This window comes from Solenopsis invicta, chromosome 8 (assembly GCF_016802725.1).
Source record: "Solenopsis invicta isolate M01_SB chromosome 8, UNIL_Sinv_3.0, whole genome shotgun sequence".
NCBI classification, from domain to species: domain Eukaryota; kingdom Metazoa; phylum Arthropoda; class Insecta; order Hymenoptera; family Formicidae; genus Solenopsis; species Solenopsis invicta.
Genome location: NC_052671.1, coordinates 8,153,622 through 8,175,910, shown reverse-complemented (window position 1 = coordinate 8,175,910; position 22,289 = coordinate 8,153,622). Strand labels below are relative to the sequence as shown.

The following is a 22,289-nucleotide window of genomic DNA, read 5'->3' as shown; positions in this document are numbered from 1 at the left end:
TATTCAAATATTTATGATCATAAAAGAATAAAAAAATTTCAGTGGATGCTTTGTTTTTTATTATGTTTAAATATTTTTATGCTTTTATCACATTTTATATAAATATTCAAACATTTATAATTAAAAGTCAAGACTTAATTGCATTTTTGTTATTCTTAATTTTCATCTTTATTTTATTAGTTAGAATCTCTTTAAATTTACAAAACAATGGCTGTGTTTAGGAAAGAAAGTAATTTATAAAATTCTTTAATATGGTTTTGTTAATATTCTCCTTGTTCTTAGTTCTTGTCAAATTTAAATGTATGAATCAAAAAAAGCTGCACCTGGTTGCATCTACTATTTATTTTTACCACGGATACGAACCACATCTATTTTACGAGATACGATTTTAACGATACGGTCGCAAGATGTATGTGACTTGTAGTTCACATTCCGAACGAAAATAAACGAGGTCGTTAGTGTGCGAGGGTGTTTCGAGTTTCAAGCGTTACAGGCTGCGGGCCATGATGAGGTCCATTTGATTGTATAAAAGCTTTCGCTCACTTTCGCTTTGTAGCATCAAGTGGATCGGAGCCTTTCGTAGCCTCTCACTCATCTAATTACGCAGTACTTTGTTTTCGAAGAAAGCGAGAAACCAATAAACCAAAGTACAAGCAAAGAAAGAAGAAGCCTCTCACTCCTAAAGGTTCTCTAGCCCTGACTTGCCTCGAGTCTTAACTTGTTTTTGCTACTTTGCTGCATTGCTCCATTGCTGATTGATTGCTGACGATTGTTGACGTTCAGATCATTTGCAACTGAAAGTGATCTTATTCTTGCTGGAGCAAAATGCCGAAGGCCAAAGGCAGAAATGCATTCTTTTTTTTCATGGCCTCTTGGAAGAAACGCGAGGAGGCGAAAGGGCGCAAGTTTCCTAATGGATTCAAAGACGTTCAACAGGATCCAGATTGTAACGACGAATGGCGGGTAATGTCTTTACAAAAGAATCAAATTCACATGTGCGATTCTAGCATTTTCAATTTTTGATATTGTCTTTAAGTTTAGCTTTCAGCGCTAAATAAATACTAACGCATTGAAGAATTAAATGCTAATTAAATACCAACAAAGTTGAATTGAGAGCTAAAAACACATTTGATGGTAAATTAGATATTGGAGAGAAAGAAAGGAAGTGACTTAGTTTCAAGAGTTTGTCCTTCGTCTGAACGTACAGTTAATATACGAGAGCATAATAAATCAGAAAAAAATAGGTTAGAATTAAATGCCCTAAGAAATTACTAAGACATTGAGAATATTTTTTTTTGTTTAAGCATATAAATTAGCAAGTATAATTCACTATCTTTTTCTCAACAATAAATGACATGTTAATTTTAAGATTTTATATCTGTTAAAATAAGAAAAGATAATTGATTTTAATAATATTTATAAAAATATGTATACATACATATGTTGTATTTTTTAACAGTGAATTCTATATTCTTAGGACCTATGCTTTTTTTCTTTTTTTTTATAAGAAGTTATAAAATATTAGTGGCTATAATTATTGATAAGTGCTTTTTATAAGAAATTATAAGATATTAACGACTATAATTATTGATAAGTGTTTAGAATGTGTTCTCAAAGAATTTGATATGAAAAAGTTTGTTTATTCCATGTATAAAAATAATTCAAATGTTATATATTATGACAAAGTAAATATATAATAAAAAATATTTTATTTTATACCTTAGTATACATTCTATTCTTTAATTTTGTAATAAAATATTTTCTTTTTTTTTTTATCAGAATTTAAGTAAACCTGAAAAAGCCCCATACGAAGAAATGGCCAAACAAGATAAAATTAAGTCACAAATATCAAACCAAGATAAGAAAACATCATACGGAGAGTCAATATCTATGCTGGAACAGAAGCAAAAAGAAGCAGAGTTGTTTAAGATGAAGATGCAGGAAAATATAAAACACATAGTTGATTCAGCTGCAAATCTTAATAGTAAGTAGCATAATAAAATATAATTTATTATATAAATTAATTTGAAAGTATCTTACTGCATATTTAATGCTTTTTACATTTTGAAAATTGTGACTTTGTTTTAAAAAGATGAAGTCACAAAGAATAACAAGTATATTAAATGGTATCATGATCTGTACACAAAATTTAACAAGAGGAAATAATTTTTTCTTTTTGGGTCCAAAATTTTGCAAATATGAAGCAATGAGATTCAAGTACAATATACTAATTTTAATAAATACAATATGTTAAGTTACTAGATTAAAATGTACAAATAATACTTTTGTTATTGCAGTTTTGTCACAATCAAAATTTTGCTTTGTACATGTTAACCATTTTTTCCACATGATTGTTAACAACTGTTCTGATTATTTCCCGGCTGAATATGCATTTGGAATCTTCTCACTTGAGAAGGGTATAGAGGATGTACATCATGCAATTGTTAGTGCCCCAATTCCTTTGGGATATAGACGGGAGGCAATGGAGGAAAGTCAAAATTCTCATAATATCCCAGTAGAATATCCAGGTGGAGAGACTAATTTTGCTAATATGTATGACGATTTGGTCAAATTTCTAGAATGTAGAAAACTTGGGGATAAATATCCTTATTTTTATACAACAAAAAAATTCTACGATCCAGTGCAATCTTTGATATCAAGACTATGTAAAGCAGCAAGTAAGTACAGTTTTATCACATTTTTTAAATATTTTAACAATTCCATGTTTAAATGCAAGACAAGCAAATACAATTATATCTTACTTTCTTTTTTATCTGTTACAAGTTTAAAAATGGGTTTTTAAGATATTTACTTTTATATATAGTTATAGATATATGTATATATATTTCTTAAATTTCTTTTTTATTGCAACATAATATTGTTTAAATTGAGATACTTATGGTATAATGTTTTTTGTTTATATATCTTATTTAAAGAAAATTCTGCTGTTAATAGTTTAACTCATTTTTTAATATTTTTCTTCACTTTATGATTTTTATTGAATTTCTGTTGAATTCCATTAAATATCTCGTTATATTAAAGAATAAAAATAATATGATAAAATATCTCAACTTAGATGGCAATTATATTAAAAAGTAAAGTAAAAAGTATGTATAATTTAAAAAATATACAAGGAATATTTGAAAATTATTTTTCTCTTCTATAGCCAAATAGAAACTTAAATACATTGTAAATGCTATATGCTAATATGTATTTAAATAAATTTGTTTCTGTTTCAGACGAAGAGAACCAATTTATAATTTACGAAATGGAGTCATTGTTTAATCATTTGGCAAATGAAAACTACAGAAAAAGGACAGATCGAGATATGCGGTTTATTCCTGTTTATGCTGAAAACGTGTTTACACGCTATACGTATATCTTTGATAAAGGATTTGAATGTCATGTAGGAAATTTTATTATTTTATAACATTGTGTATTATATTCATAATAAATTGAATTATATTCATAATATTATTTTTTTTTTGTAATATTTAGCTTCATAAATATATTGATGGAGGAAGTGAATGGTGCAGTAAATCTGTGTTGTACCAATGGGCATGGACATTATGTGATGAGTTTTGTGAACCACTTGGGATCGAAATGAAGTCAGGGGTACATAAACCTCTTACAAAGCCTGAACAAGAGAACTTTTCTGTCGTGACAAATTTGCTGAGTAACCTAAAAGTTAAGGATTCTGCTTCCAAATCTACACCTGAGTCCAGTGCAATTTTATCTATGACAGGCGTGAGTATAATATATTAAAAATATGCTAGTATAGTGATTTATGCATGAACAGGTACATTATATATGTTTAATTAGTTTTATAAATTTTATGCAATATTTTCATCAATGAAGATTTCTATTAATTATCTCGTAATAGGTGAGTGAGCAACATAGAATAAAAGTTTCTGGTAGAACATATGAAGACGAAATGCGCCGCCGAAAAGAATCGAAACCAGTACAAATTATTGATTACAGTAAAGTACAAGAATCTACCAGTGTTGATAAACCTAAAAATTCTGTTGATAAATCTGTTAAAACAACTATTGAAGAAAATACTAAAAATGTACCAAACTATGTATGTTCTCTTATATATTTTTTACATTACATTGATTTAAAAATATTGTACATACTAAATTTACTTTTTTTTTTTTAGTTGAATGAAAAACCAATGAGACCTCCAAATATTGAACGTAAGTTTAGAAAATTATCTATTTAAATTATAGACGATGGAATATTTTATATAATTTATCTATTTTTCATTAATAAAATAATTCTATTGCACACATAACATATTTATATTTATATCTATTATATTTTACGTTATATTGTTTATTGTTTTTAGAACCGCCTTTTCTTGGATGTGCAAAAGACTTTTTGCTATCAGATGATGAAAGCTTTCCTCCTATTGGTAAGTTAATATGATGTAACTGTATCATTATACATATCCAATATAATAATTGATTATAATTTTTTAATTACATTAATTACTTGCAACTAATTGGAAAATGTCTGCATATGTAGGTGGAAGAGGCGTATCTATCAGATCTCGAATAAATACAATAAAAAAAGCGCCTTTAGGCAAAGGTAATTTTCAGTTATTGAACTATACACAAATGTTTACGGAAATTTTATTTAAATTTTTCTATATATAGGTCAAGGACACACGTGAGTCAGATTTTGGAGGAATGCATAACAGATCTAATATAACTTCTGACAACGATATTTGATGAAGGTGATTAATAATATATTTTTACATTGAAAAGATTCTTTATAATATAGCAATTTATTTTACAATCATAATGCCAAAGAAATTTTACATTCATTTAACAATAGTACTTAAGTAAAAATTCTCATTTATATGTTAAACATTTATTTTGAAATAAGAGAATTTTTTCAATAATTTGTTTAAATTTACATTTATCTGTAAGGAAAACTGATGATATGATACATTTTGTTGTTGTTTGAAGTACTGTTCTGATGATATTCAAACAACGATGTTGTTTTATAACAATTTATATGTAATAAGTCTTTTTATATATTGTTCTATTTAGAATTCTATTATTTTATCTATTATAACGTGGTCTGTGGAAAATAACAATGCCTTCATTGATAACGAGTTTATATTAAAAGAAAATTTTGTTACAATATAATTATTGCGATACAATTTTATTATTAAAAATTAGATCAATTTTATAAAAATAGATTTTTGTAAAACACTGTTGATTTATTTTTTTGATACTTTTAAAAATATTTTTTAATGAATATTATGTATTAAAATAAATAGGAAAGCTTCATTAAATTTCAATTTAGATTTAGTACTCAAGTTTATTAAATATAAAATACAAATTTATTAATTATAAATTACTATGAAAAAGTAAATAAAAATTTTACATGTTTACTATGTTTAATCCTCCTTACACATGGGTCTAATGGACCCTATGCGAGTACTCATGTTTTTGCGATTTTGTGCAACGCAATTTTTTTTTAATTACTTGAGAATAAAATATTTTTGATTCAGATCTCGTTTAGCATCTTTATCAGACTTTCAGGTATTGATTTTATATATTATGAGCTAAAAAATATGCTGTTTGTTCAGAAATGTTGCACAGGGTCCTTAAAGTTACAGAGTCCTATAAACTCATAGGTGAGGAAGAAGATAATCAAAAATAGGTGTGGGGAGTTAGGGTTAATGAACAATATATAAACGTTACATGTTAAATATATTAAATAATTACAGTAATTCAAGAATGTTATATTGTACTGTAATTTCTTCTTTAATTTTTAATTTTGATATTTTAATATTATTTTCAAAATTGTCTTTACATTAAATTTTTTTCAGAAATTATTGAAATTGGTTCGTCATTATTGCTATTTGTTATAAATACTAGGAAGTTTTTTTTTATGTATACAAAGAATTAAATCAGAAACTATTAAAAATGTATAAAAATAGATGATACCTATATGCTTTAAAATCTTCTTGACTTTTAATTGTGTCTTTGTTTAATTATTTAGATTTAATTATTTTTAATAAGCCCTATTTGAAGCGTTTACTTGAAGCTACTACTACTACTACTATCACTATCACTACCGCTACCATTACCACTACCACTACCATTACCACTACCACTACCACTATCACTACCACTACCACTACCACTACCACTACCACTACCACTACCACTACCACTACCACTACCACTATCACTATCACTACCACTACTACTACTACTGTGTTTCTTGATTTATTCTCTATGGTACACTAAATTTCTATTTCTTTTTCTTAAATGGAATTTGAGATCCTCCAGTAAGATTGGATATCACGTTTAAACAACTTAACTGATTCACCATGATGTTAAAAATGCTTAAGATAACATGAGATAGACATATTAGAATGAGATAACGAAAAGTAATGTAAAAAGGGGAAAATGTATCAAGGTGGAACTTAGTGTACAAGCAATTTACGAAAATCCAACAAATTTATTGAGTAATTTTACACATATCATAATTAAAAACGGATGCACCAATTAGAATTAATTTCCTGCTGAACGTGTTTAGATTTATTTTAATCATTTTCAATTAAATTGATTAAAAATCGTATTCCATGAAGTGCGAGAGAGTAATAGTCTATGGTCAATCAATAGATCTAAATAAAATATTTATTTTTTTAAAGTTAGTAGGCCAGATGGATTAAAAACGCATTAAACTCTAAAATACCAGAAGAATGAGTGTAACTTTAAAGAGCAATGTCAAGTTTAAAACGATCTTCATTACTCACCAGGATACTGCTAAATCTTGCACTTTCACATTATGTAACGATGCAGAATAAAAATTATAAGTATATAGTGTATATTATTTGAATAAAATTTTAAATAATGTCTAATAATAATTCTCCGTACGGAAAAACTACGTATGAACTGATATTGTTAGTTATTGTTAATATTGTTAGAGTGTAAAATTACGAAAGTATCATCGCCGAAATGATTCAAGATCAAATAATGAAACCAGTTTATAATTTTTCTAATTTTGCGATATAAATATCATCGAAAGAGTATCTGTTTGTAAATTCAAAGTTTTTATGATTTCATGTATAACATTTTAAAAATCATGTATATATATTCTCTCCACATTTAGAGCTCTCAATCAACCCCAGTGAGATAGATCTATTTTATTTTATAAATGCTTCTCATTTTAAGTTACACATTTCTCTATATTTAGGATACGGTGTCTAATCTCTTATTTGAGGATCTCTAGAATTGATTAGTTCGCGTTATGTTTACATTTTTAATATTTTAAGAATTACAAAGTACCTCTCTATTTCGACAGTTTGAAAATTTCAGTGTTGTTAAATTTGGCAGTCATTAGATAGAACAAACGGTTTTATTCAATATATTTTATAATAATTGTTTGCATTGGATATTATGCGAAGAATCATTACGAACGTCTTATAAAAAATATTAGATGTTTATCACAAGATATTAAAACTGCCATTTTGATGTAGTATATAAGGTGTCCCATAACTCTTAATAAATCAATATTTCAGGGAATGAACAAAGATGGAATTTTAAACTAAAAGTTTTGAACTAATTCTTTTTCAATTTTGACATTATTAACCGATTTATTAACGATTAAATTGATTAATTAGATTGACGCCCAGCCAAAGAATGCAGAAATGGAGCTCCTCGCGCTTACTGTACATTCTCTCGATTTATTCTAATTTTTCGTATTAATAAATAAATGAATTAATAAATAAGTAGATAAATAATTTTATTTATAAAGGAGCCCGCACGCTTTATATGGAAAAAATGGCTTCTATCAAATTGGCTAAATTTTTTATATGTGATTGCTTTTAGGATACTGAATAAAATTTTCAATGAGTATGATCTCAGAAAGATTCAACTTTTTGGTTAAGTAATCTTAAATTATTCAAAATTGTGTTTACAGAAATTGTGTTTTTTGTACAAAATATTACTCATACACACAACACATATTGTGTTTGTGTATGCTCCGCAGATTATTCCAGCAATGATGCAACAATATTTTCAACAATATTTCAGCAATAAATTTTCTGATATATTGCTTAAATGTTCTGTGCTGTATATAACAATCTGAGTAGTTAAAATACCGTTATAAATGTTGACACTCTTCGGGCAATTGTTCAAAATAAAATGTCGAACGAAAATTTTATTTGACTAATGATTTGATTAAAGCATAGATTGAGGATAAATTGGGAAAACAATATAAAGTAGAAAGAGTACTTTACATTCATGTTTTACTACAAGCTCGTATAAATACGTACATAAGAGTTTGATAATCGCTTAGCGGAAGATACAAGCGTATGTTTGATAATACAGTTATCATGTACAAAATTATATATATCATATATATAAATACATACACTCATGCATGCATATGCAAGTTATCCTTAATTAGTTCTTGTGTAGTCGTTAAATATGGGTGAAAGAGTGATTTGTGGATGCACAGGGATGCATAGGTGATCGGGAGAGAGTTCGTGTCTCATGTGTGTGAGCGAAGGATTATTGTATTTAGAATAAAAGCCGTAAACGAGGGAGGTCCGTGATGATTGTCGCCGGAGATGCATGCGGTACATGCCGTATTTTGGTAAGGTAGCTTCATGTCGACGACAATTATTTGTGATAATTGTGCGGTGGCAAATATTGATTGCTGGCACCGTCGCTACCGAAGCCGCCTCCAAAACTACCACCGTGTCCGCCGAAACCGCCGCCTCTGCCTATGATGATATATATAGAGTTATAATAAATTTTTTCTCTTCTAGTCAAAAAATTATTAATTTCTACAATGTGAAATGTGGACATCTAAACAAAGCTGCTTTTGAATTTATAATTATAATATTTAATTATTTATAGTTAATTTTGTGTATTGTTAATAATTTTAAATTAATTAATTTTACTTCAATTTTTTTCAAATTTATATGTGATTTACATAATTTTATGCTATTTGATATATGTATCAATAATTTTTAATTAATTAGTTAAATGATCTAATTTCCAATCTTACATGTTGAACTTTTTTATGTTTGACATTGCATTGTCTTTTCTTTTGTGATTTAAAAATGCGCAATTATTAATGTGATTTTGTGCCCGTATATTTGAATTCATTGTCTCATATCATTGCATTTTGTGCGAAGGATATACTGACCTCCTTGATAACCGCCGCCTTGATGTCCTCCTCCTCCATATCCTCCGTATCCACCACGAGCCTGTCCTTCGTATTGAACCTCTGCGTTGTATCCATTCGCGTCATCAGCCATATACCGAACGATCTGCGTCCTCGAGTCCGGCAACAAGACTCTGTACTCTCCTTGAACGACATTACCGTCGCTGCTCTGGCGATGAGAGTAATCGTTACCACTTGGCGGATCGACGACCTCGTATTGGAAGCTGTACGGCTGCGGCTACGAAATAATGCTTAATAAACTATCATCGTTTATATAACAAACGAAAAAATGGTGAGAAACAAACATAATATTTAATTCATAAATCTATAATAAAAAATATGCGCAAATAAAAATTTAAATTTTCAAGCTTTGTTAAATAAAAACATTTTTGAGTCTGCACTACTTTGCAAAATATCTTTTCTTCTAAATTTTAAATATATACAATTAATCTGACACGTTAATATATAATAATACAAGATAAAATTTGATGACAATATTTTTTTGAAAGAGCAGCATTCTTTTTATATGTTCTGTTATATATCCTAAATATATCCTATATTTAATCCTATATTTAATAAATAAATAAAAAAAAAATATATATAATTTCTTATTATTTTAGATTATCCATTTGAAGAATGAAAAACACATAAAAAATAATTGTACCCTTCCGCCGTCGCGTCCACCATATCCATATCCTCCTTGTTGGTATCTTCCGGCACCACCGTCTTGGTATCCACCACTGCCACTCTCACCGAATTGCGGATGTCTATACGACGATTGTCCTCCAAATCCAGCTGCACCCGGTCTGCCAAAAGAGTCGCCGCCACTTCCGGGTGGACCGTAAGCTTGGCCGGGTCTTCCTCTGTAGCTGCTGATGCCAAAGTCGCCACCGCGGCTGCCACCCCCGAAACCGGTATCACCTGCGTATCCTCCACCAAATCCACCACCGCCCGGTCGGTTGTACTGATATCCCCCAGCACCACCCCCTGCGCCACTAGCCGGCAGGAGACCCGCCAGGACATCGCTGCCGAGGCAGGACAGCACCAAGACCAGCTTGGCCAACTGCAATCAGAGAAGACATTCTGTGGCTTTTCGACGAGATCGGGGTAAGTGAATTACAATTATATAACGAAACCTCATTAATATATAAGCATATTTACTACGCATTTTTGCTCGAAAATACATTTGTGCCGATAATAAAGGCAGTTCAATTAGGATCAATGCGATATTTCTCGATGAAATTAATAATATTTAATTTAAAGTACTTTTTTTGTGAAAAAATTAATAACGTTTGATCATAAAGTCATTAGAAGTGATGACAAGTTGTTTGCGTATTACGAAATTGCTAGAGAATGATTATATCATTGACTTCCGGTTTGGAAGACTCACTGGAACTTTTTATTCCGAAGGAAGAGCGTGTAAGCCGATGGGTCAGATATGACCGAGACGTATTGCGGGACCGAGATGGTGGACATTGCGGTGTCCGCTGCGATAATCGCGCGTTACTGAGGGAAAGTGGGGCACAATCAGGCATCCCTCCGTTATATGCGGTTATATGTTTGACATCACGTAGTGAGGGAAAACCATACCGCTCTATCGACGCGGAATCTCGATTACACTATTACACTACTTGTTATAGAAAAGGATTTTATCATATTATTACCAATTATACATGAACGTGCCTATTCACATATTTGTTTACATAACTCACATACATTTATACATAGGGAGATATTTTTCTTTACTCTTATCTTAAACTTCATCTCTCAGTTTAGTTTATTCACCTGATTATTAAATTTCTTAATCGACTTTTGTCCCAACGTTTATTGCGGTATGTAAGAAAAGAAAAGAACTGTATTTGTGACCGGGATAAATTGCAACATTTGTCATAAATGTCGCACCTTTCACGGCTGTGACGCGTTGTCACCAAGCTGAGAGTCATCGCTGGCACAATGGAAGATAATTGCAAATCGCGTGTTGCATAGGCGCATCACAGGCGTTATAAGATTCCAGATTAGCGATCACTGTTGCAATTTATTCCTGTTATAACTACTTCCATTTTCTTCTATCAAGCAAACTTAAAAGCTGTCTGTTACGATTGCTTGTTCATTCATGCTTTATCAAAGATATTTTGTTCGTAAGAATAATAAGAGAGAAAGGCAGCTATATAACAACTTATAGATACTAGAGATGTTGGCTAAATGATCGATTATAAAGAGCCTTTGATTAGTACTTTTTTTTTTATATGCGAGAAAGAGAAGAGCTGTCTTTGAATTTTCTATTGTTTATCAAAATAACGAAACGTAATAAAAATTACTATCTTTGAGGTATTTTATAATTTATAATTGTCGAATAAATTAGGGGAATAGTATTAAAAGTCATTGAAGATATATCATAAATTTTCTGGTCCCGATGACACATTTTAATGATTCTTAGTCAAAATAATCCTCTAATAAAGGAAATAATTTTTTTTTAAATATTCTAAGCTTTCATATAAAAAAAAAAAACAAATGTAAAAATAAATAAAATAATTTAATAATATAGTAATAAACGATAAAAATTGATATGATATTCTCTAAATTCTTTAGAGTGGGATTTCATCTAAAAGAGTGAAATTCCACTTTAAAAGTGTGAAAATACTGCCACTCTTTATCAAGACTGGCAGGATTTTTACACTTTTAGAGTGGGATTCCACTCCAAAGAATTTAGAGAGTACAGAACAACTCTAACAGCACACTTTCCAGCCTGGGACGTCTACGGGACACCCGTGGGACGCCCAGGGGATGTCCCAGGGACATCCCAGGGATTCCCACGGGCATACCACGGGCATACCACGGGCATGAGATCTGTGCTGTTAGGAAAAGTAAGTTCTGATAAGTAAACTTCTATAATAAAATTTATTGTTAGAAACATTTACAAGAATACATTTATTCGGATTATTAAATTACTTATTGTAAAACACGTTAGCGGACTAGTGCATTTCGCGAAAAAATGGTCCGCCCACGATACTATCTGGTGGCCTACCTGGTGGCAATTCATATTGCTGTAGGACCGAAGACACGAAGCGAACTGAGAAGATGATTCTCCGAGGAGTTTATATACTACGCAAACCCTTTGTTACAGTTTATCCTTCGTACTGCATATCCATGTAATAACTGGCGTGTTAGAATGACCGACCGCACTCTGTGGGAGGGTGTGGGAGGCGGAGAGGTGCGCATCTTCCCTTCACTCCGTGTGATGCATTATGGGAATAGATAGCCCGTTGATGACTGAAATAGCTTTAAAATTTTAATTGGAGCTACGCACGTGACTTTCGGTTTCTCGATCGGGTTATCTTGCACGGTAGAACATATTTGCGTCCGGGAGCATCGCGTAGAAATCGATTTCCGACACGCAGAAATGCGTGTCGAAAAAATCCGAATCAACGGATTAGCGTGACTGAATGTTAAATTAATGAAACACACTGCTCAGAACGTCTAGAACATTAGGGGAGAGCGAGGTTCACAGGTTTTTGGTATTTACAGTTTTCACAATTTTGGTATTCGACATTTTAAACAATTTATTATTATGATTAAACTGTATTAATATGATAGAGAGAATTTTGCTTCCATGTCAGGAATGATTCTGTACATGATATAATAATTTCTTTGTAATAAGTAAAATACGAACATGCTGGATTGTAGCAAACTTGATCGACGAAAGGATACATTGGCACGTATCACGCTGTAAGTTACACAACAAATTTGATATTAAATTAATGTAAACGTAATAGAAATAAAAAACAAATCGTAGATATGTATAATTGTAAAGATATATACAATTGTATATTTTTAAACTTATTTTGCGAAGATCGAATAGCAAAATGCTGTTACAGAACAATAATTTTAAATGTAACTTGCTTCAATATAGAAATTTTAAATGCAAAGTGTTTTGTTACAGTTTGTTACATAAATTGTAATTGAATGTTCACACACTTGTCACTGTGGCTCACTGTTTTAAATATGAGTCAATGTACTCTATCTCTATATACATTGATTTATAAATAATTTTATTATAATAAATTATTATTAATTACTCTCTAAATCTGATTGAGCGAAACGTTACTTTAAAATGAGAATTGAACCCGTGCAATTTTTTGAGTGATTTTTCTACGATTTTTCACTCTACATTCTTTTAAGCTGAAGAACATTAATACGAAATTTTAGAACACTCGGAAAACTTATCTTTCCTTTGAATTAGATTTTTTCCTTTCTTTATTGCAATACTTGATTTATTTAAATAAAACTTCACAATTGGTTCTCTTATATTAGGAAAGATATAGTTTGAAATAATTTTTCATTGTTTTCATTTTTTTCGGCATAAATAAATAAACGGAATTGGTAACTTGCTTTTTGTACTATTGTAAGCCCGAAGTTTTTCTTAACTACTGATTGAATTCATTTTCTAAAAAAACTGTAACATATTTATATATTTGAGGTTTGAATAAGAAAACCTTAATTATTACAAACGTAATTGATATTACATATAATTAAAATTTTCATTATACAAAAAATATTAGGCATCTTATATATTTTAAATATTAACTAGAGGGATTTAAACAAATTAAATTGTGAATCATCTTATGTTTCAAGAATTTTTTAAATTTATACATGACACTAGTAAGTAAGAGGAAATAATAAAGTTAATGAAAAAAATATACAATAGCGCTTGAAAGTAATTTGTAGGGAATAAAAAAAAAATAGTTATTCTTCAAAATAGTTTTTTTTCAAAATGATTGTTATTCAAATATTCGAGATATATAAAGTTTATTTTGTTAAGAAAAAATATTAAAATATATAATTTTTGACTTATCAATGAATTTTCTTAACTTGAAAATCTTTTTATTTGAATATTAGGAATTTTGAAATCTGCAAAATATTTTTGAGCGCTGCTATAGATACCTAACACTTTTGAGCGGAATTGGAATTTTATATTATGTTATAAATAATACGACGCGTTATATTTGATAATATAACGTCATATTACTTTTTTATATTGGATGTATGTTATATGTCAATTGATTGGAATCGATAGTTTGGGCGTGAAAAAAGTCATGCGAAAAAAGTGAAAGGTATGACATATTTTATATTTGCAATTATGATTACTCGAGCATTTTCTTATGTATAGAATAAGAATTTTGCACGGCTATTAGAGGGAATTGTAAAGGGATATATTATAAGGAGAATTGATTAGAGCGTAACTTTAACGTTTGTGTAATAAAAGGCACAAAGTTAGGAACATATCTCAAGCTAATGCTATCATTTCCATATAAAATTAGAGCTTAAAATTGTACACGTTTAAATTTCCATAATAATTTATCGATAACACGGTTTTGTTAGGAATAATTTCTATGTAAAATATATTACGCAGAGATACATATCCGCTAAAAAAAAAGAATGTAAGCGTCGGCATTCCTGTAGACTTTCAAACATATTACACACGTAAAATCAAAAGGATATAATTAATGGTGTATGAGTCATATCTCAAAACATTACCAAAAATATAAAAATTTTATAGAATATTTTAGTATTACGTTTGAGTATCTGTAAAATTTGAGCACAATTTACTTGTTGATTTAAAAGTTATTTAACTTTTTTATTTCTAATTCTCATGTAAAATCGCGTTTTGCTGTACTTATTTGCAAATTTGAGAAGTAGCATTATCAATTAAATCAAAATTTATATATATATACTAATAAAACTTTAACAAATATGCGTACAAAAATTTATTTAGATTCACTTACTCATTTAAGAGTTACTTATTTAAAACTGCAGTGAAATATAATAATTTTTGCTGCAAAAATCATTATAAATCAAATTTTTCATTGTCTTCTTCTTTGAAGCTATTTTGCAAGGACCAGAATTCGAGCATTTGCGATCAAAATTTTGTATTGTCTATTAGCAAGGAAAAGAGTAAACCTAGAGAAGCTTTTCCCTATAGCACAGAATATTGCAGAATATTTCAACAATGTTATAGCAATATTGAGATATTGTGCAATATTCTACGCTGTAGGCCACAGGGGATTAGGTTTGAAATTTCGATAACACTTGTAGCTCGTATTGCATAGCCAAAACATCCTTAAATCAACTTGTCAGAAGGTAATAGGCCGAAAAAAGAGAAGAAAAAAGAAGAAAACATTTCCGCGCGCGAGGCGAGCGTGAGCTTCTCCAAACTATCGCGAATCATCGTCGGACGATTGGGCAATCGGCCTCCGTCGGCACGGACATATACATTTTCGACATCGTGCTCTCTGCGCGCAATAAAAAGAATCCTAGGCACGTGGCGGCCGAGAACGCGTCCGACGCGTTGCACGCGCGCGAGCAAGAATGCGATTGCACAGTGCCGCGGCGGCGGCGGAGGCAGCTCTAGGAAAATTCGCTGGTGCCGCATCTGCCGGCGGGCTCCCCGCGATCCTCGACACATTTTCTCATCCGCCAGGGAAGCGCTATAGATCTACCGGCCGCCCCTTACCTCCCTTACCTCCCTAGCCGGCCAGTTCGATTCCGAGGAGACGGCCTTCGAAATCCGACGCCGCACTTTCGAACCGTCTGATCGGATGAAAAAAAGGCGCCTCGCGCGCGCGCGCTCGCTGATCTCATCCCGAAGTGTATCGAACCAATTACCGAGTTTGTAGTTACGAATGAAAGGTGGATGTGAAGAAATACGCCTGCCGGTAATCGGAGTGTTGGTACGGAGAGACGCGACGCGAGGATGAGTGTGTGGGATATAAATCCGATCTATTCGGTGTGCGCGCACGTCTTCGCGCGGCGCGGCGCGCCGCTTAGATCGCGCGAGGCGCTTGCTCGCCCGCGATCCGCGAGAGATGTATAGTAGAAGCGCAAAGCATAAATCTCGGTGGCGACGACTTATGCAAACGTTTAACAAATTTACGAGTAATCCGACGTCACCCGAGCCGCGAGTGCGAGTGACGACTCAATACGGCGATTCATTTTCGCGATTAATTTTACGATATTCCCGGTATATATTTGCGAATCGATCGATGCAATGTGCATCGCCGATCGTTAACGAAGATTCCGGGATTTTGCAGCCGTTTAGATGAAACCAATTGCTCGATTAACGCTTGTACGAGAAAATTCGAGAATTTAATTCCTTCGTTCTCATTGCAGCCATGGCTATAAAATATTATTGCAATTTTTGTATCTATAAATATACAACCCAGTTGGCACTGGGACCATCAGTTAAAATCTCGCACTCAGTAATGTAAATGTGATATAACAACACGTGTTATATTATATTTACATTTTTGAGTGCGAAATTTCAACATAGATATAAATATAATATAATTGATGTTTAGTATTGATTGGAAATTTATTAATTTCTTATAGTTTTAGATGGTATAAAGAACCCCATGCTTATAGATAGTAGTATTTTAATATTTAAAACCTTTTCTCGGTAGCATCAATTATCACTGTTTTTTATTTGTTGCCAAAGCAGAAAAATAGTTACATGAACAAAGAACTAACTACTTAAAAGTTATGATTATATTAATAATAATTTTAAATTTAGTTGACAAACTGGCAAATTGTTTACTGATTTAAACTTGTTTCCAACATTTTGACCTAAGGTGTTTTTCATGTGAGTCAGTTAAACAATATCGAGTTCTTTCCAGACAATTTTATTAACTCAAGTTAAATTTAAAGTTAATTTTGAAGAATATTATTTATATTTATAAATTAGAAATTTATAAGTTAGATTATTTAAAACAATAATACAGATCATTGAATAAATTTAATATTTTATTTGTAAATTAAGTTTACATAAAATAATAAAGAAACATTTTATGTGGAACTGCATTTTTTAATAATTTTTTTTCTTTTACGTAGGCAAATTTTTAATTTAGGAAGAAAGTTAATAAATTAAAATTTATGTGTTGCAACAATAATTAGTTAAACTTAAAATTTGGGTTATTAAAAATTTTCATTATTTAACTTTTAATTTTGTGATGAGTTATTATCCAATCTGGTAAAAACATTTTCAATGTTTTTATAAACTGCACGCCGAACACCGTCGGTTTTTAAATTCAATTCTAAATTAAAACTAGGAATAATATCGCAAATCAAATTGATCGTTAATTTAATAATGATAATAGTACTTGCATCTTAAAAACTGTAAATAATTTATTACGAAAAATATTAACCCTCACTCGGGTTAATTAATTTGTTTAAGAGCTCTCAGACAAATGGAGACACATCGTAATTCAGATATTTAGCGCCCCAAGAAATATGACGTAAAGAATCAGACATTTCATATAAAAAATTGCGAAACGGGTTGCAAATGCAAAGGAAATTACATGGGAAAGCGAGTCGCGCGCGTTTGGCACAGATATTTCGATCCTTATCGATTTATTTCGCCGATATTTTGCATGCATTTCGATATTCTCTATTATGCGCAAAATAACATCGGCAACATTATTCAATATCATTCAATCCATATCATTAGTATTATTCAATGTCGTTTCAACATTACACGTTGGGCAAGCACTCTACTCCGGACGGAGTTCTTATAGAGACAGCTAAGAAACACGTCTTGGCAAAGTGTATTGACTTAGTCGGTCCTTTGTGAGTCTGGTTCAGGGTCTACAATGACCTATCTCATTCTCAGCGTTTCATTTGTTAGGCAGAGTCGGTATCGCTCGTTGTTGTCAATGTTATATGTTGAAGGTGGTGCAACTTTACCGCATCTGCGAAATCAGCCGTAGCGAGCTGCTACAAGACCGCGCGCTGCGCGGTATAAAATTCGCCCTGTATCTGTATAGCGGGGAGGTTTGGGGAGCGGGAGGGTACAAAGATATTCTGTCTGGTTGCGCGTGCAGATACTCGTCACGGAGAATAAATATTACGTGTATCGCGCAACGCGATTTTAGCTGCCGGCAGATAAATTGACGTATCACGCGCGAAGCGGCTGCCTGATCCCTTTTTCGACGCCGGGTTCCTTATACGTGCCCCGGTATGCGATTGGCCACGCTGTTACGAGAATGCTCCGAAGATGCATCATAACGAGCGCGAAACGAAACGCCGCTTGTCGATTGTGCATACGTACGAGATTCTCAGGCCTACGCTCGCGGTAAACACGTGCGAGTTTAATAAACAATCTGGTATACCTGCTGAGAGCGTTATTAAAATAACATCGTTTTCACGACGATATGATTAGTACAGTAGTAATTACGCGGACGTAATATGCGATGTATAGTACGATGTTTGCTTGGATTATGATAATTCAACTGCCAGAAAAGGAGATTTTAGATTATTTCTGTTTTTCCGGTTACTGGCGTTTTTATGGATGATTTCTATTTCTTTTAATTGACAAGAGCCGTTATCTATTATCAAAGTCTATTTTATTATATTTTTATTGAAATAAAATAGCCTGAAAATTGACTGAATGATAAAATCTTAATTTACTTTCTATGTGTTAATTTTAATAGAAATGGCGTGTACCACGATTTATATAATATTTTACACGGGCGTCCCGATCGAGAATGTTGCATGTGCCTTTCAGATTAATTGCTGTCGATATCTTTAATCTCCTTTAACTACATACATACTTGTACTTGGCAACGTAACATTTTCGGTTCCGCATAGCATCAGTTCATCATGGTATCATCAATTCCGCATTGGCATCTCGATACAATAATATTTTCCAGTAAGCAAGAAACATTTGTTGATTTTATATGTATTTTTAAAATAATATTGTATAAACATTTTAAAAAGATTTCTAATTTTTTATGTTTTCTTTCGAATGTTGAAGTATTTGAAAAATATCATCTCCAAGTCTAAGTTTGTTTATATTGATATTGTATTCAACATTAAATACGACATATTTGAAAAACGTTCCATGTTATTGAATATCATTGTAATAACATGGTAGGAATGACTTTATGCTCAATGGGTTATTATTTATTACGTGCACTCGCTAATTCGAGACTTTGACTTCTGTTTCCTTATTGCAGCTATATTGAATTACGTCACTTGCAAATGTCAATTACAGATGTCAATTACAAAAATTAGGTGATTTTTTAAAAATCATAGTGTGGCGTTGAACATATTAATTTTTTAAATATTTTACACGTTTGATTATGGATTGGTAAAATCCAAAGATTTTCTTTTCATCTCAACTCATGATCAACTCATATTATTTATTTTTTCTGGGAACATAAGAAACGTGCAGATTAAATTATACATAAATTTAATGTAGGAGAGATAATAGGGCAGAAAATTTTAACGAGAGAATTCTTTTACTTTTATATATAAATTATTTACATAATTATTTATATAATAATTTACATAATTTTTCACTTTTGCTGTCATAATACGATGCAGCAATAAGTAAAAAAAAAAGAATTTAAAATTGATCAATCGATAAAAATATATTTCAGCAAGTCGGAAGTATCTTTACTGTCGGAAGCAACATTATCTATAATAAATTTCAATGTGTTTATCTGGCGAGATTTATTAATTTAGCGCTCGCGTCAATGGAGTAATTATTGCTTTTATGTTTCTGGTAATTGTCAGCATTTAATTTCCTTTTCGTTCGAACAATATCATTATGGAAGAGTATATTACAGTAGATACATAAGGTATAAGATACTTTTCTTCTAATGATACGGTTCGCGAATTCATGAATTCAATAAGCACGCTATCTTATGCGCTGCATAATACAGAGCCTAATGGATGATGATTTACGAATATTATTACTATCATTATACTGTGCTATGTACTTAGAAAGATCTCTATGGTAAACACAATGTGAAGTAACACCCATACTAATCTTGCTAATATGCACGTTGCTGCGGTTGTTATTATATCTGTTATCCATATCGCGCATTAGTGAAAATATCTTTTACTCCGTTTGAATTTCTAATTCATACGATATAAATACTTTCTGTTGTTGAACATTACATACTAGAAATATTGCAATTTTCAATTGCTTGTCTTACCTTACACGGCTCAATGCCAAATTTGCTACGCGTTTTGTAAAATTAAGTAAATTAAAAACTATCAATATAATACCGATATCAATATAAGAATCAGTGAAGGTAATATTTATTTAAATGTCATTGTATGTAAATGTAATTAAATCCGTAATGTCATAAAAATATAGCAACTTCTCTTGGTTGTGCTGTTCTTGTATAATATCGTTCATATCTTAACTCTTCTTGAATTATAAAACTTATTAAAGAACTACTAAAAAAAAACATGAAAAAATTTATCAAACATCTGTCAATATTGTAGTTGAAAGTTTCATAATTATTGTCTGTTCTCACAGAGAAGATGGTTCGCTATAGCAATTTTACGTCTCAAACTGTGCATTATGAAGAAAATATGAAAGAGAAAAATATAAACAAAACAGTTTTGGAAAACTACAAACATGTGAAATGAGCTATTTTCAATAATATTTTCAATAATATACTCATTATTGTTTTAATTATGCAATTTGCAAGAGAAAATTGTGCAATTTTATTTTTGTTTTTCAAAAATTGGTTTTTAACAGATTTTATATAGGAAAAAGCCATGAAAATGTACGAACTATGTTATGGGTTTTTATTTCTTCAATTACTTAAACAGATCATGATTTTATTAGTGCAAAGTTCAGTTTCCAAAAAATACGGGGGTGCCGTTTTAAGAAGGGTGGCTTAGTATATTCACGACTTTCCTTTATTTGTATATTTTTACTTTTTACAAAAAACGACAAATGTGATATTCGCATTGCAGATTATTTTTTACATTAAAATGAATACACATATGACATTTATGTGCTTTAAGAGAAACGTCCTGTTTTTACTTTTTTTAAACGTATATTTTAATGCGCAATTTGCGCCTTTTTATCTTTTTTTTTTTAAAAAGTAATTTTTCTTTTTAAGAATATCAATTTACAGACTTGCCGGAGTTGTGAATGATTGGTGAACTGAAACACGAATTTAACTGCACACCACGAACTTCAAGTACCTTTTTCAAGTAATGACCTCGTAATTACAACATAATGATGGTACCTTTATGGCAAAGTCGTTTCGGTATATTACTACAAATCAGATATGCATGCGGCCGGCAGTAATTTCGTCGAAATTGCGAATTTTGCCAGCGCGGAACAAAGTATCCAGAAAATACGTAATGACCTTTCGCCGCACGTTTTAACAATTTTGGGCGATTTTACGCGTTACATAAGACTTATTATATTATATGAGAATAAGAATACTACGATACGATGCACGTCACGCTATGCCAAGCTGAAATTAATAATTGCCGAATCTGTACAATTATATAATTTCTGGAAATTATCTTTTACCAGACCTTTATTGTTAAGGCCCTTGAATGCGTGTTTTATTTTTTATTTATTGAAATTTTTACTGCGAAGTAACGTCTGTTCTTTCTCCCTGGGACAATTTGACGGATCAAGGCCTCGAAAAAATTCGATACGAGTCATAAGGTTAATTCGGACGCATCGATCACCACATTAATCAGCTGTTTCACAAACACTGTCGGATTCCAGCATATGCGTGGGCCATCCTTCCATTCATCACAATCATCCTACCTCAGCCTACTTGTGCGCACATTACTTCGTTATAATGATTCGCATACAAAAGTTGGAGTAAGAGAGTTCAATCTCGTTAAATTCTTTTATTTTCGCCGCCTAAAACCGCCGTGTCGGTTTCGCAAAAATGCAAATTTTACACTAACGTAATTTTTCATTCCCCCTACCGATATTGTCCAAATACATACAAAAGCGACATGAATAATAAAAACGTAGACAAATTATATTAACGTAATAAATTGGAGAATTTACTCTCGTACATGTTACATTATATCCGTGAGCTTCCACATTTAAAGATTTGGATTTTGATTCCTCGTGGATCGCGTATAAATTTACAATATGACTTTTCGCTGAAAACACGCGCAATTGCGCGGCAACGCGATTCGTCGACGCGCAGCGATCGGGAATGCTTAATTAATCTCGGCATAATTGTTACTAATTATGGATCGGCGCCGAATGCCGCGGCTTCGGCAGGTAGGCACGCGGTGCAGATAGGTGGCCA

The 22,289-nt window shown here is 31.4% G+C and overlaps 2 protein-coding genes across 2 annotated transcripts; one reads left to right on the top strand and one right to left on the bottom strand.

Annotated features, from left to right (window-relative positions):
• The first annotated feature begins 343 nt into the window (after positions 1 to 343).
• Positions 344 to 4,990, top strand: LOC105207972 (protein maelstrom 2). The gene is made up of 10 exons (XM_011177676.3): positions 344 to 963; positions 1,780 to 1,984; positions 2,298 to 2,678; positions 3,240 to 3,406; positions 3,499 to 3,747; positions 3,884 to 4,081; positions 4,160 to 4,196; positions 4,349 to 4,414; positions 4,528 to 4,590; positions 4,659 to 4,990. Exons 1-10 carry the CDS (start codon positions 826 to 828, stop codon positions 4,673 to 4,675), a joined length of 1,521 nt encoding a protein of 506 aa, XP_011175978.1. The 5' UTR covers positions 344 to 825; the 3' UTR covers positions 4,676 to 4,990.
• A 3,268-nt stretch (positions 4,991 to 8,258) lies between these two features.
• Positions 8,259 to 12,320, bottom strand: LOC105208026 (pro-resilin). The gene is made up of 4 exons (XM_026130142.2): positions 12,227 to 12,320; positions 9,866 to 10,264; positions 9,184 to 9,439; positions 8,259 to 8,755 (listed from the first exon to the last, which is right to left on the bottom strand). Exons 1-4 carry the CDS (start codon positions 12,239 to 12,241, stop codon positions 8,652 to 8,654), a joined length of 774 nt encoding a protein of 257 aa, XP_025985927.1. The 5' UTR covers positions 12,242 to 12,320; the 3' UTR covers positions 8,259 to 8,651.
• Positions 12,321 to 22,289: the final 9,969 nt, after the last annotated feature.

Excerpts from the sequence above, each read along its gene's own strand:
- LOC105207972 (XM_011177676.3), top strand. The coding sequence starts at position 826 with ATGCCGAAGGCCAAAGGCAGAAATGCATTCTTTTTTTTCATGGCCTCT. Across the intron at positions 4,197-4,348 it reads GAGACCTCCAAATATTGAAC|AACCGCCTTTTCTTGGATGT; the intron begins GTAAGTTTAGAA and ends TATTGTTTTTAG. Across the intron at positions 4,415-4,527 it reads TGAAAGCTTTCCTCCTATTG|GTGGAAGAGGCGTATCTATC; the intron begins GTAAGTTAATAT and ends CTGCATATGTAG.
- LOC105208026 (XM_026130142.2), bottom strand. Across the intron at positions 9,440-9,865 it reads GTGGACGCGACGGCGGAAGG|CCGCAGCCGTACAGCTTCCA; the intron begins GTACAATTATTT and ends ATTATTTCGTAG. Across the intron at positions 8,756-9,183 it reads AGGCGGCGGTTATCAAGGAG|GCAGAGGCGGCGGTTTCGGC; the intron begins GTCAGTATATCC and ends ATATCATCATAG.